The following is a 15,023-nucleotide window of genomic DNA, read 5'->3' on the forward strand; positions in this document are numbered from 1 at the left end:
TCGAATGTACTTTCGAGTCGAGTTTCGAGTCAGTATTTTGGGGCTTGTGGCTCGTCGAGTCGAGATATATTTAAATAATATATATAATTTAAATTATATATATATTATAATTATAAAATTACCGTTATGGGTATAATTTATATTGAATTTACAATATACTCGTCTTTATAATAAAATTCCATAATGGCAGAATTGTACATTTTTTTAGTCGAGTTAAAAAGCTTGATTAGACTCGACTTGATAAGGCTTGACTAAAGGTCGAGCCTTATCGAGTCGAATCTCGAGTTTAAAGGGGTTTTCTCTAGTCAAGCCTCGAGTTACGATTTTTTAGGCTCGATCGAACTCGAGCCTAGTTACATAAGGGTCGAGTCGAGCTCGAGTATTGCTATACTCGAACTTGACTTGGCTGGATGTAATACTCGAACTCGACTTGGCTCGATTACATCCCTAATTGAAAGAACAGGCAAATAGCTCCTCCTTTCTCCTTTTTGCCAAAAAAAATTATTTTTGATATGCAATTTTTAAGGAGAGAGGAAAGAGCTAGTTACTTGGATGATTACCAATTAAAGATATTCTATTGTCCCTTAAGATACATTTTTATTTATTTAAAAAGTTGACTTATTATTGTAAGGGGCCTTTGCATCAAAGATTTTTGTTATCTAATATGCAATGAGGAGAAGAAAAGTGAAGATTAATTGACAATTGTACGCCAAGTAATGGCTTCAAAATAATGCAAAATAAGATAAAAATGTCCGAGAACGGATTAATTGACATTTGAGTAAAGAACTAAATTATCTAAAGTTAAGGGCCTTAATAGTAAATTTAAAAACCACAGGGGCCTTAAACCCTGGAGTTACAGAAACCATTTGGAGCAAGAACTGACAAATAATCACAGAAAACTACTGACCATCAAACTGAAGGAGGATCCCGGCAAGATGGCTATGAAAATTCTTCAAAGGAATCTGCTCCAGAGAATCTCCTCTAATTTTTTGATTAAAGTTAGTTTCTTTCTCTTAAAAATCTCAACTTTTTCCCCTACCCACAGTCTATTTCTCCCATGTCTTTTATTTTTTTTTTTAAATAAAATTTTTCATTCTTATATGTGCAATTCAATTTTATAGCATTCATGCTTAAGTTATATTCTTGGGGGATAGAAAATGGCTTTATGTGGTTTTTGCTAGGCAATTTTATCTGCCTTCATGGTGTGTAGTAGTGTCAGTTATAGTTGAAGTTTTTTTATTGCTAACTTTCAGCATTTGGTATATCGTTGATGGTAATGAGGGGATTCATGGATACGCTTCCAAAAAGGTTTTTTTTTTTAATTTATTGGGATTTTAGTTTTATTTACTATTTGACGTGTTATGTTGATGTATACCTCTACCATGCCAAACCAAAGAAAAATTGGCTGAAGAAAAGTGAAAATTTGGGGGAAGGGTGGGGGGGGGGTTGGATAGTAGTTTTGATGGTTGTGCATCTAAATGAATCCCGGGTAATATCCTAGTTGGTTGTCCTGTGTGTTCTTGATTATCCTAGTCTACTCCATATCTCAATTTTTGAGATATACCTGCTGTTTTCAAGATTATGCTAGTTGAGGCTGGCTTAATGCTGTAATTGATGAAGAGTAAGTTATAAAGCTGCAATGGGCAGTAAAAAAAAAAAAACAGCTGCATTGGATGATATTATTTTGAATTGTTTGTGGAATCTACTTTTAATGTTTGATGTGTTGCAGTCTGGCAAGACAAGACCATATTCAACTATGAAGGTTCGGGACGTGGGGCAACCAACTGCTGTCACCCATCCTCAGGTACTTGTGTTTAGTTTATCAATGATTATTTTCTTTTCTGGAAAAGTGTTGAAGGATTTTCTTACTGCTTCAGATTTCTAAAGATGCCGCTTATTATTACTGCAGTTATTAAAGGAAGGTGAGATTACACCTGGAATAACAAGCATTGAGTATTTGTCAAGGAGGAAGAGGTTGTTGGAGCTTCTCCCTCCCAATAGCATAGCTATAATTTCGGCTGCTCCTGTAAAGATGATGACTGATGTTGTACCTTATACTTTCCGGCAAGATGCTGATTATTTGTATATTACTGGATGCCAGCAACCTGGCGGTATAGCAGTACTAAGTCATGACCGTGGTTTATGCATGTTCATGCCAGAAGCAAGTCCACATGTAACATCCAAACCCAGAGCTTGAGCTTACATTTAGCTTCTTGTTGCTTTCTGTTTTGATCTTTTAAGAGTTCCCTGGCAGGGGCATTTTTATATCCTTAATCATTAAAACTGTTGTAGCTGCTTGTGTGGTATTTAAAATAATTTTGGGCTTTCTCTATGCTTGTGATCTAAAAGTACAAAGCAAGTTTCTGCAATAGGACTAACTGTTTGTCATTATCTTTTAGGATGTGCTTTGGCAAGGTGAAATTGCTGGAGTAGATGCAGCTTTAAGTACATTTATGGCTGATGAAGCATATCCTATTAGAATGGTGGATAAGGTGAGTCCATATTTCCATACTAATTTCAATTGCAATTTCTGTATAATTACTCAAAGACTCCAGCTTTTTGGTACTTTCTAGTTGTTTCTTGGCGACTCAAGTTTTTTTATGTGCTTTCTTGCTTTCCAATTACCTAAAAGGTGGTTTTTTTTCTGTGGGGGCTACTAACAGCTTTTTTTTCTTCTTTTTCATCACATACTTTTTTCTTCAAAAATTTTACTGGTGGTGGCAGATTCTTCCAGGACTCATTAAAAGCTCTTCACAGTTGTTCCATAATGCGAAAACAGCCACATCAATTTATACAGGTTTGGATGCCTTCCAGAAAGCAGCTTACAACAGCAAAGTGAAAGATTCCTCTTGCATTACCCATGAAGCACGATGGGTAAAATCACCAAAGGAGCTTAAATTAATGAGAGAAGCTGCTGCAATAGGTTGCCAGGTGATCAGTTGACTCTGATTAAATGATCTTAGGGACACACATTTATTTCCTTATGTGGATTTATCCTTCGATTTTAGTTACAACTTGAGATGAAGTTGGAGGAAATTACAGAAGAGTGAAAATTTCATAGCTTGGTAATGGAGTCATAGAGCGCAGTTTCACATTTGGTACTGGTCTTATTTTGTAACCATTTGTGGTAAAGTACAAATACTTTATCTGAATTAGTGAGTAATGATGGGCATAATGTAGTTTGTATTGATTAGAAAGTTGTCTAACAGACAATGTTTGATATCCAAAACTTATAAAGCCATCTTTTGAGAAGAATGCTTCAACTCCCGTAATTACGTATTTACCAGACTAGATCTAGTGCTGTTATCAGTTGTATCTTCTAGGTGAACGCTTAAGACAGTGTGTTGAACATTTTGAAATTATAGAATGCTTTGTCGGTTACTTTTGTTTTCTAAAGTATTTTCTGATGCAGAAGACAAATTGTTACTTGTCATCATTTTATTTCTTTTTGTGTGTAGATATGCGCTCTTTTTCCCTTTGGGATTTTGGTCTTGGTGTTTGTTTGGAAGATTGGTCTTTGCAGTTCTCATATTTGTATTCTGTATAATAAGTTTATTCTGGTTGGAAACATGTTTGAAAAGCTATTTGAGAAAGTTTCTATTGGTCACAGACTGCATGATCTATCAAAAGAAAAAGTTAAAGAAAGAGAAAAGGGGGGGGGGGGGTTACAGCATGTCTGTCTAAAGTCATCAAAAGAAATTTTTTTTTTGGTTGTGTTTTGGGAGGGGGGGGGGAGGTGGGTACCTTTGACAAACCTATTAATACACTACCCAAAAAATCTAAGCAATTGCAGTTGTTCAGAATTTACCTTTCAATTCTGATGCTAGATGAAGGACTGGGAATCTCCAACTTTTAATGTTGCTAGCAATTTAAGTATCTCATAGTAAAATGCAACATTTCTGCATCGGGGTTCTTTGTATTCAACCTTCATCCTTTAATTTTATTTCACACAATTCTCGCGAGTGATTGAAGAGTTAAGTTCATGTTTTTCCCAGTATGTTATATTTTGAGAAGTACAGTCTGTGAATCGAGCAACATTATTGTTGTGTCTGTACTGGTAATTACTCTTCTAGATACCATCTAAGAATTGACTAAAGTGAGACTTATCTTTACCTGGAGACTATGAGCATATTAATCTTTTACTCCTCTTAGTTAATCTGTTCAATTTGAAGAAATATTCTTTGTCCAGTTTTCCAAATGAGAATGAATATGCCCTTTTTTTTTTTTTTTAATAGGCTCTTCTAAAGACGATGCTATATTCAAGGATATGCCCTGATGAGGGCATGCTCGCAGCTAAGGTTGAATATGAATGCAAAATAAGAGGTGCAGAAAGAATGGCGTAAGAATTTTCCTTAAAAATCTTTAGGGAGATGGTTAAATAAATTACTGTTTGGTCTGTTTTCCTTCTGTTTTTGCTTGTTATATGAAATCATTATATTTTTAGTTCTGTACGTTTCTATATGAAATTTCTTTGTTTATTGCATGTTAATTTGCAGTTTATTGTAGTAAATTACAGGATTATTCTTCCTTCTTCAATAGGTTTAACCCTGTGGTTGGCGGTGGGCCTAATGGCAGTGTCATTCATTACTCCAGGAATGATCAGAGAGTAAGTTATCTTCTACTCCTTTGATAGGAACCATGTGCAGGATAATTAATTTACGGTTTTCCTGGGGGATTAGATAGCTAGCTTCTAAAGCTAGTCTTGTCTTTTTATGAAGTGCAGAGACTATATGTCCTAAGTTAATTTATTTCATTTTATTATTGCAGATAGAAGGTACAGACCTTGTTCTAATGGATGTTGGATGTGAACTGCATGGTTATGTTAGTGATCTTACTCGCACATGGCCACCTTGCGGCAGTTTCTCCCCAATTCATGTATGTATGCATGTGATCTTATTGTCTCAGTTTGTGCAGCCTTAACATGATTAAGTTTTTGTAATTTATAGTTCAGTTTTGTTTATGAAGCACTCTGGAAGAAATGATCAAAGTCAAGTTCATAAAAGCTGTGTGATTTCCTGGTTTAATATAAAGAACAAATTGAGTTATTAAATGCAAGATCTTCGTGTTTTAGATAAATCTTCTGTCCATTTTTTTTTTTTTTGATAGATTTTGCTTCTGCACAAATAAGCCGTGGACGTGGTAATTCTTTACTTATGAGAGCAAGATAGTACATTTTCCAAAATTGCTCGATCACTGTCAAGAAGTGTCAAATTGACAAGCTTAGGCTTCCAAATTGACTGGTTCAGTGTCAAATTGAGATGACTAATTGTTTTCAAGGATAATTTGTTTCATTATTCCTTGATAAGCTATAGTTGGATTTTAGTTTCTTAAATTTGTACTGTGAATTGTCTGTTTGTTAATTAAGATTGTTGTATTATTCACTGGTTGTGCTTTACTCTATATCATTTTGATATCCCGGAAATTTGGTAATATCATTAGTCAATTTGGTTCTTTTGTGATGAGTTGCCCATTTTTTTAAGTCAACAGATAAAACAATGAAATTTCTTAGTCAATCATTGGTATGTGGATAATGGACTCTGAATTTCCTGAAATCCTTCTTTGAACACATGCATTCAACTTAGAACAAGGATTTATGTTCTTTTATTGGCGTGGAATTAATCTTGCAAAATTTGAAGAGGAATAGTTTCTGGCTGAGTGGAGGTTGGAGATGCTATTAACATTAGAATTAGAAGACAAGGGCATTAAGATTAGATTTTGGATAATTATAAGAAACTTTAGTTTTGGCAGAATGTTCTTGGGAGGCCACTGACGGAGTGAAACCATGGAAGACAGGCGTGCTGTCTGAATGTGGAGGCCATCGGAGCAGAATAAGTACTGGAGTTGGTGTTCCCATAATGTGACAGCCCTTGCATGCTTGAGTACCTTTATAAAATACAAAAAGGTGAAACCAAGGAAACAAATTCCGCTAGCATTTTTTTTTAACAAAAAACAGTTTAAGAAATTTTAGCTAGGGTCATGATTATGAATAAGTTTCCTAAATTTGGGTCAGGAGATCTGTGAAAACTCAAAAGGATTTTTGTATGTTGAGTTCTTTCTAGAAGGTCAATGTATACTTCCAGGTACAGAAAGATGACACGTAAATGAATAATCTCTTTTAAAGGTTGAGTGCCACTCTTATACTCTTAGTTGTTAGTATGACTCAACATTTTTGAGAATCTCCATGCAAATGTATATTGCTGTTTATGGATTCTAATATACACTTACATGTGCACCCACACACATATGTAATTTGATACATCATCGTTTTGGCTTTTGGGGTTAAATTGTGTACTACTACTTCACTGTTGGATCTCTTTGCTCCAGGAAGAACTTTATAACCTTATATTAGAGACTAACAAGGAGTGTGTAAAGCTTTGCAAACCTGGTGCAAGCATTCAGGAAATACACAATTTCTCGGTAATGCTTTAATCATAGCTTCTTTTTTTTTGAAAATAATTTAACATTTGCATTCTCATATGTCTTTTGCATCTGATTTGTCACTGTAGTTGATGTATGCCTTACTGTCCAACCAGTTATTGAGGATCAAAACTTAGTAGTTAAACAACTGTTTTCTCTTTCCCTTCCATTGAACCTCTTTAGGCATGCTTGTTGTATACTTTTGAAGTTGATGATGCAGACAATTTCTTGAAGGAGGTAAGAATATGAGAACCAAGTGAGATATGAAAACTTGCTTGAGATTGCAAAACATCTGTGTGCTTTTAGACTCCCAAAATTGCAAAAACTTCTAGGAAAAGTTACTTCATTTGGCCCTTTCTCATGTTGTGATTTGCATCTGCTAAAGTTTTGCAGTATTGGCTTTAACCGGGTAGCTTGAGCAATGTCTCTGCAACATCCTCATTCTTGAATTATCTCCACTCTCTATCATGTTTTTTTATTGTTGATCATGGAACATTATGGGGTTCTTAAAACTACTTAACATCAACTGGCGAAAACTTTTTTTGTAAGCTAAAAGCTGTTTTGAGGTGTTATTGCTTCTGCACATTTTCTTCTTAAAATAGCTGATTCAGAGAATCAACCTTTGAGGTGCTCTTTGAACAACTTTTAGCTTTTTAAAGCACATAAACAAAAGACATGCTCTTAATTTTTTTTGCAGATTTTAAGTGATCAGCCTTTAAAAAAAAAAAATAGAAGCAGTTGCACGTTTTGAATTGGATCATAACCATGGAATTCTTGAGGCAACATTTGCCTTTTTTGGTTTTCACATGTAGATATTCCTTATCTTCTTCCCTTCATTGACAAGCTTCTTATGATTCTGTCTCTTTAGGTTGATAAATTGAGAAGAGGGTTCAAGCATCTTGGGATATTGAAGAATGATAATCTCCAAAGATATAACTTGCTGAACCCTACCAATATAGGTGACTCTTGGCATCTTTTGCCTTCTGATTTGAAGCAAGTACATAGAAGTTGAATATCACCCTTATCTTTTGCATGTACAAGTAATAGATCTTATACTGATTAGGTCGCTGATGACCTATTTTGGTCTGCTTGCTTAATTTTCAGGTCACTATCTTGGAATGGATGTTCATGATTGTTCTACAATCAGCTGCAGCCGTCCTCTGATGCCGGGAGTTGTAAGTAGTTTTCCTTACTGATGAACTATTGATATCTTCTGCTTCATGATATCTGATATGGCCTATCTTTAGAACTGAAAGATGCATTATCCTGCTCATCTATGTCATTTTCATGGATGGTTGATCGTAGCATTCTTATAAGGAGCTGTAGTATTGCCATGAAGCCTTGATCTAGTGATGAAACAACCAACATTTTGGCACTGGAAGTAAGAGGTTTTGTATACTAGTCTCAAAGTTGTGAGTTTAGTCAAACTCCATGTTAGGATTTGTGGATTACTTGTAAATTGTAATCTTGTCAGGAGTAATCTAACCATATGTTAACCTGTATTCTACCATTCTAAGTTGTAATTTTATTCCAAAAGAAAATGAAAAGCGAGAGAATTGGCCTCATAGTTGGATTCTGCCTGAGTGTCAAAGAATCTTCCACCACTTTACTGTCTTTATTTTTCTTTTTAAATAAATTTGCTATTTGGACGTGTTACTACATATTCCCCATTGAATACTAGTCTTGGTTATTTGTCGCAATATTTGGACGTCTTAGCATTTCAAATTGTATTTCTCAGTAAGATATTGAAAGGATGATTTTTGACACTAAGGAATGAACTGATGTCTCTTTTCGTCTACTTTGGTATATAACTAGCTTTGCCCTTGTCAAATATTTGGATTTTAAGAGAAGCAGCAGAAATATTAGAAAATTCCAAAGTTCATCTTGCACTTTTCGGTCATTGTGACCTTCTCCAAGCAAAAAATTATTGCAGTTCTAGCACCTTTGGTAATCTGTTTGATGCTTTGCAGATCAAATTGAATAAAAATTTTTAGAGGGGGAAAATGCATCTCATTTATTATCTCTCTTGAATAAATAATTTAGAATCAGGCACTTGTGGAAGAGTTGTTCCTTGAAAGTGGTGTAAGTTGCATTCTTTTCTATAGCCACTTCGAGAAAGCAGTTGAGAAAATACTGACAGAGCAGTTTAAGTGGAATTTGGGTGAAAATGAGTCCACAGAGTGGACTTCCGTGCTCTTAAAATGTCCTTCTACTCATCTTGGGTTAGTATCTATCATCTTGTTTGGCATCTGGTGAACTAGTCCCCACCAGGTGAACAAGGTGCGGACCTAATTATGACCAATGTACAGGCTGCTCGTATGTTTCACATACTAGCTTTGAAGAATACTGTTAACTGTGAACAAGTGAACGACCTTTTTATGTTTAAATTATTTGAGATTTGTTTGTCTATACTAACTCTATATTCTTTGATTGGCAGGTGATCACAATTGAACCAGGAGTATATATCCCTTCTAGCTTCGATTGTCCAGAGAGGTATATGTTGCTCAACTAATGTCCTAATGACTTCACGCCAAATCATTTTCCCTTGCAAAGAGCTTATTTTCTAGATCTATCCTCTGGTGTTATATCATCCTTAGGCTTGCGTTGTGTGAAACTTCAAACAGTTGCATCTTGGATATTATTTACATTAATTGTTTCTTTCGGATTGCTGAAGAATCTTTTTCTGAAAAAATGAATAATGATTACCAACATGAAGGATCATGGAAGATTACAGAAGAAGTAGGGGGACAACATACAGTGCTTCCTTATAACTTGAAATTAGAGCTTGAAAGCATGTATAGAAGTTGTTTGTCTGCAGTTCTCGAGTTGGCGGTGAACATTTAATGTACAATATTGGGTACCTTAAACATTAAATTGAGTTAAATCTACCCCTTTGATTTTGGTTGACTTTTTATTTTATTTTTATTTTTATTTATTTAGTTATTTATTCATTTATTTTAATGAATCTTTAGCAAACAACATTTTTGTAAAAGTAAAGATAAAAAATGGTTTATTAGTAACAATGCCTGCTTCTCTGTAAAATGTCTACTCCGTATGATGTTCTAAGGTGAGACTGACAAAATCAATTTTCGTGCCATTAATAATTTTGTCTGTTAAGTTGCCAAAATGCAAATGAGGAAGTTCGATTTTCTTGTTATCGATGTAGTTTCACATTAAAGTTGTCATATGTTTTTCAAATTAAAAGAGCAAGTTCTTTTTCTGTTGGAAGAAAAGATGTGCTTTAATTCCTTCCATTCTGACCTGATTTTTCTTTTTTAAGATATTTTGTGAGGATATTAGAATCAGAGTTGAATGGATGTGGGTTAAGAAGAAAAAACGTTTGAATCCCTTCACACTCACATGCAGAATCACCCACCTCTTTGATTGAAAACTGACAGTTTACTTGGGAGGGAGTTATCTGTGGGTTTGAGCTGATCAGTGTAAAGGTAGATCTTGGGCCCTCTGGCTGTATTCCCTTCCTATTGTAGGTTTACCTACTGCTTTCAGCTTTGAGCTTGGGTTATAGGAAAATCATTATATTTTGCACTCTTCAAAGGGCATTTACTTGGAATCCTGTCACTCAAATCTGATCTTCTGCCATTGAGATGGAGGCTTTCTAGGCCCAATTCAACTGCCTAAAATGTAGGATCCTCCAAGTAATCCTCGGCTGGATGCCCAGCTTAGTTTTCTTCGAACAGTACCTTCTTCCTGTTTGAAATAGTGCTTTTGTCCTGGTGATAAAATGTAAGATCTCTTAACAATAACGGGATGAATGGGAAGTAGCTTCTAGAAAGCATATCCCTCCTCCCTAGTATCTTATTTTTTTTTTGTCAGGTGTTGCTTTTTCTCTGGCTATGTTCAAGAAATTATGGCTATGTATTGGTCTTCTTTTCTTGTGAGTATGGGTGTTATATTTACTAATAAATGGCAACAAGCTCATGGTGTGCCTCCACCATGTCTTCCCAGAAAAAAACAATAAAAAGGATAGTATGGTCGGATCAGTTCTAGCATTTATTTGATGTACTCTTGGTTTGCTTGCTGAAATTGTCATAGAAAACCGACTTTTTATCTCCTCTGAATACCCTACGCAGGTACAGAGGCATTGGGATAAGGATTGAAGATGAAATCCTTATCACAGAATCTGGTTATGAAGTAAGTGCTCAGCTATTCTTAACTTTCGAAATTGGTACTGCCCTTGTACATCATATTAAAAAATGCCGCAATCTCCTTCGTCTAGAGATCTTGTGATTACATCTGAGGCCAAAGTTTTTGCATGCATGCATTATTAGATGGAGGTTTTTTTTTTTAAAAAAAAAAACAGTTTGTCCTGGTAGTAAGCTGTGGTTCTAAAATATTGTCTCTGGGTGTAGGTACTTACAGGATCACTACCAAAAGAGGTAAAGCAAATCGAGTCTTTGCTGAACAATTTCGGCAACAGAATGGAAGGGGAGGCTTATAACACAGTGAGGGCTGTTTGCAACTGATGGAGTAAGAGAGGAGCAAAAGTGGAAACTGCAAGGCAGAGTTTCTCTGTTGCTTGAAACTCGGAAAATCCCATTCAAGGATCGGGTATAAGGGATATAGTTCGATTATTAAGGGTATTTTGTCCCTCATCTCAGAATACCGTCTGAATTCTCCTCCTAGCTCCTCTTGTATAAAACGTTTCGTTCAAAGAGAAAATAGAAGGCCATTCTTTTCCTTCCCTGTTAGGCCTTTCTTTGCATTTTTTTTTGGTTGCCTTCATCTTCCGATTCTTCCCTTTTTTTTTTTTTTTTTTTTTTTTTTGTATTTTTAGCATTCGTGTTCTCACTTTTACTTCGATTGCATTTCTTTCCTGTTTGAATAGTATTTATAATCTTAGTACATAATGGACAGGGTATAGTTCAGAAGTAATCGTCAGTTTGTAAAAGTTAGGAGGCTGCCAATTTAGTTTGCTTATGAAGAGCACTAGGCTATGCAGTCAACCCAAAGGAGGGCTCCATGCTCTTATCCTTTGCTCTTTTGGACATCATATAATATCTAGTTCACTCTTCTTTGCCAGAAACGAAAAAAAACTATGTGTTCCCTGAAATTATTTCCTCATTTAGAATGAAAATTTTGTTTCTTCTACATGTATCAAGAAAACTTTGATCATCCTGCCAAAGATGAAAATGCACTCAAATGAAACCAATAGATGAATGAATGAAAGGGAGACTTGCGGTACAGATCTAGGTAAGAGCTTCATGAACGAAAAGGACAGTTCTGTTGCAAGTCATAAACTAGACTATACATGGTCTCTGCATGTCTAATATGTTTAGCAGCGTGTTGGGCATACACAGTTGCAGAAACTAAAGGATGTTACGCAATAAACTCCAGCAGACGAATGCTAGTATCCCTCCCTCAAGTTTCCCACTTTGCCTTGCCTTACCTGCTCAAGAAAACCACCGTTTATAGTCTAGTGATGGCCCAAAAAATTCATGATGATGCATCTTCGGGCTGCGGTCCTTGCAATTTGATTTTGATCCCTACCCTTTTGCCATATTATACACTACTGGTCAATTCTCCTGTGTAAGTGCACATGTTCACATATACATGTATGTTTTTATGTATGCGCAGGTGGCTATCAATCATTGGGAAGAGTGACTAGTAACCTTCGGTAATTTGAAATGGAACCATTATTCCACATACAGATATTGGCAACGGGTTGCAAAGAATTGAATGGATAGGACCGGAATTCACCCTTGAGCAACTTGTTAAACAACTGCGAAACTGAGGGACCACTATTCATTGAAATGAATTAACGAGTTTCACCGCAGTGAGAAAGGAATAGATGTACGTAATTAACACCTTTTGCAACAAAAACTATCAAAACAAAAGGTTTCCTTGAAAATTAAGGGGGAAAAAAAATTTAAGGGATAGTTTCACTTGGTACTTTCTCAAATTTTGAAAAATCTCACTTGCCTTCTCTACTTTAAGCTTTTTCCAACATTTGAAATCCACTTCAAAATATAATATTAAAAAACTCATTTTGGGAGAGAGAATACAATTTTTTTTTTTAATCAAAATTTCCCGTTTCTTGTTATTTCTTAATTGTCATAGCACACCAAATTTATCTCTTAATTTTTGTAAATTGGTCGATATAGTTCTTTGATGAAAATTTAAAAGTTGATATCAAGATCAAAAAACCCTTTAATCATTTTTGTGTCATTGCTTCGTACGAGGAATGTTAAATTACTTATATGATTTTCTTAAAATAACTTGCAATAGTTGACAACTACGATAATACCTTTTTGCACTAGTTTGAAAACAATGCAAAGGAACTTATATATAATTTTTAGCATGTCTTATCTCTTTAGTTTTCAAACCATCAATTTGGACAAAAAAATTTAGAAAATTCAAAAAAAAAAAAAGTAAATGATTTATAGAACTTCGTAAAGAAAATATTATCCTTGTAACTTGCAAAACTTCATATAAGCTTTCAAATACTAACTCTCAGAATTAAAAAAACACACTACTATATTTTGTCCGATACTTTTTGTTTATTATTAATATACTCATGTTTTTGTAATAAAAAATAAGTCAACAAAAGGGCGAATTTGGAATGAGATTATATTTACTCTTCCAAAATGAATTTTTTAATATTATATTTTAAAATACGTTGTAAATGATACAGAAAAGTTTAAAGTAAGGGAGGTAAGTGAAATTTTTTAAAATTTGAGATGACCAAGTCAAATTGTTAGAAACTTCAGGAGGGGGTTTCCGAAATTATCCCAAAAATTAAAGAAGGTTGTCCTGCCCATGTAGCAGGCTCCTATATCTATCAAACTGGACAATCAGCAGGGGCCATGGATTAAAGAGCTGTCTTCAACCTTAATAAATTAAGAATGGTTAGCATGTTAACTTTGAGGGCCAACATATACATACATATCTGTGGAGGTTGAAGACCATGGCCATGCATGCATTAAAACTGTGAAGAGCTAAATAATCCAGCTACATACATACCTAAGCCAACTGATACCAAGTCAAATTGTGAGAGTGGTCAGTTGGTTGGTCCAACAATTACTGTGTTCCACATTGAAAGGTCGGCAATGGTAGCTGAAGTGCAAGGAGCAGAAGAGTTCAAAGTGACAACAGAGAGAGAACTGGTTGGTTTCACTTTCAGTCTTTCACCATAATTATAACCACATACATGTAATGTACCTTGATTTGTATCTGATATATGTCAGTAAAATTTTCATTCAACGTGAAATCGACAGCCAAATTAAATAGAGAAATGGACGGGGTTTCCACCTTCCAACTTCTCATAGACAGCAAGAAGACGTGCGGCCTTTGTGTAACTTGTGATTGCGGTGGCCTCATTTTTACAACTAGCATTTGTCAACCATGCATGGTCCAATATCTATTATTGAATGCTTGACAAATAATTATCTATTAAATATATCTATTACTTTGTGAGGTTGTGTTGTTGAACAATACAACTAGCATCTTTCTGAATCACTAAATTATCCAAAAAAAAAAAAATGCAATTATCTAAATTCTTGGAATTGATGAAAATTTTCGTTGACAGAGAGAAGTATGTAAAATTTGTTCGAGAAGAGGCTCCAAATCCTTCCAAAATATAAGGGAATAACAGAAAATTGGGAAGTTTAATCAAGATCTCACAATCATCAAAAACATTTCATGAAATATTAGTTTCACATTTTAGAGACAGTAGTATGTATATATGAATCCTCCTAGATGTGTGAGGTGTCTTTCCAGCTTTCACAAATTGTACTTTTTGTTAATACCATAATCAATGTGTAATTAATGCTTCCAAATTAGAATTGCTTTTTGAGAAACATACTATTATTCAAAGGAAGGAAGACCACAAAAGATCAAATGACGGTCGCATTTGTTTTGTTTATGAAACTCTACAAAGTTGGGTTAACCCTCCCAACTACATCACACATGGAACATTATGACTGGTTGCTCCTTCCAACCACCTCCTTCCCTCTTAATTTCCTCTCAACTTTCCACCTAGAACAATAAATTGTGATGGGAGGATGATGCATAAACTGTCCCACTGCTACAGGCAAATTGCATTTCCAGCCTTCCCTCCTACTCAAAATTTCTTGATTTCGTCTCCAAAAAGCTACGTGAGCATGTGAAAATCATAAATAGATTATGCAATCAAGAAAATGCAGATGTTGATTATGCATTATTAATTGTACTGTTATTTAAGAAACCAACTGCATTAGGTTGGAAGAGTTTAATTATGTGGTGGCTTAATGGTGGATAGAAAGCTAAGCTTACAGATAATTGACTTATCGCTTTGTAGATTTGAAGTTTACTTGTTTAGTTAAACTTGCTTTAGGTTTTAAGTGGTAAAATATTAGTCTGAAGAAACAAAATGTCCTTGAGCTCCTTTTCCTCTATATACGTATACTCAAGATGAATTGCAAATTGAATTCCATTTCTTAATAATTTAGGGCAAGGAAAAGTCACTTGGACCATTCAATAGATAACGTACATTTGATATACAAATAAACTTTTTGTGGTAAATTTCATTGAGAGTAGGGGTTTGCATGATTTTGAGGAAACATAGAATAACACAAGAAATGGTCTTCACTCAAGAACTTGACCTAGAA

The 15,023-nt window shown here is 34.9% G+C and overlaps 1 protein-coding gene across 1 annotated transcript; it reads left to right on the plus strand.

Annotated features, from left to right (window-relative positions):
* The first annotated feature begins 862 nt into the window (after positions 1 to 862).
* LOC113732990 (intermediate cleaving peptidase 55, mitochondrial-like) lies at positions 863 to 11,121 on the plus strand. The gene is made up of 14 exons (XM_027259081.2): positions 863 to 998; positions 1,730 to 1,804; positions 1,910 to 2,173; positions 2,400 to 2,492; positions 2,725 to 2,931; positions 4,236 to 4,339; positions 4,540 to 4,606; positions 4,768 to 4,875; positions 6,325 to 6,417; positions 7,286 to 7,376; positions 7,522 to 7,592; positions 8,855 to 8,910; positions 10,509 to 10,569; positions 10,788 to 11,121. The coding sequence occupies exons 1-14, from the start codon at positions 936 to 938 to the stop codon at positions 10,899 to 10,901; spliced, it is 1,467 nt and encodes a 488-aa protein (XP_027114882.1). The 5' UTR covers positions 863 to 935; the 3' UTR covers positions 10,902 to 11,121.
* Positions 11,122 to 15,023: the final 3,902 nt, after the last annotated feature.

The sequence above is a fragment of the Coffea arabica genome, chromosome 2e (genome assembly GCF_036785885.1).
Source record: "Coffea arabica cultivar ET-39 chromosome 2e, Coffea Arabica ET-39 HiFi, whole genome shotgun sequence".
In the NCBI taxonomy this organism is placed as follows: domain Eukaryota; kingdom Viridiplantae; phylum Streptophyta; class Magnoliopsida; order Gentianales; family Rubiaceae; genus Coffea; species Coffea arabica.

Excerpts from the sequence above, each read along its gene's own strand:
- LOC113732990 (XM_027259081.2), top strand. The coding sequence starts at position 936 with ATGGCTATGAAAATTCTTCAAAGGAATCTGCTCCAGAGAATCTCCTCT. Across the intron at positions 4,607-4,767 it reads ACTCCAGGAATGATCAGAGA|ATAGAAGGTACAGACCTTGT; the intron begins GTAAGTTATCTT and ends TTATTATTGCAG. Across the intron at positions 8,911-10,508 it reads AGCTTCGATTGTCCAGAGAG|GTACAGAGGCATTGGGATAA; the intron begins GTATATGTTGCT and ends TACCCTACGCAG.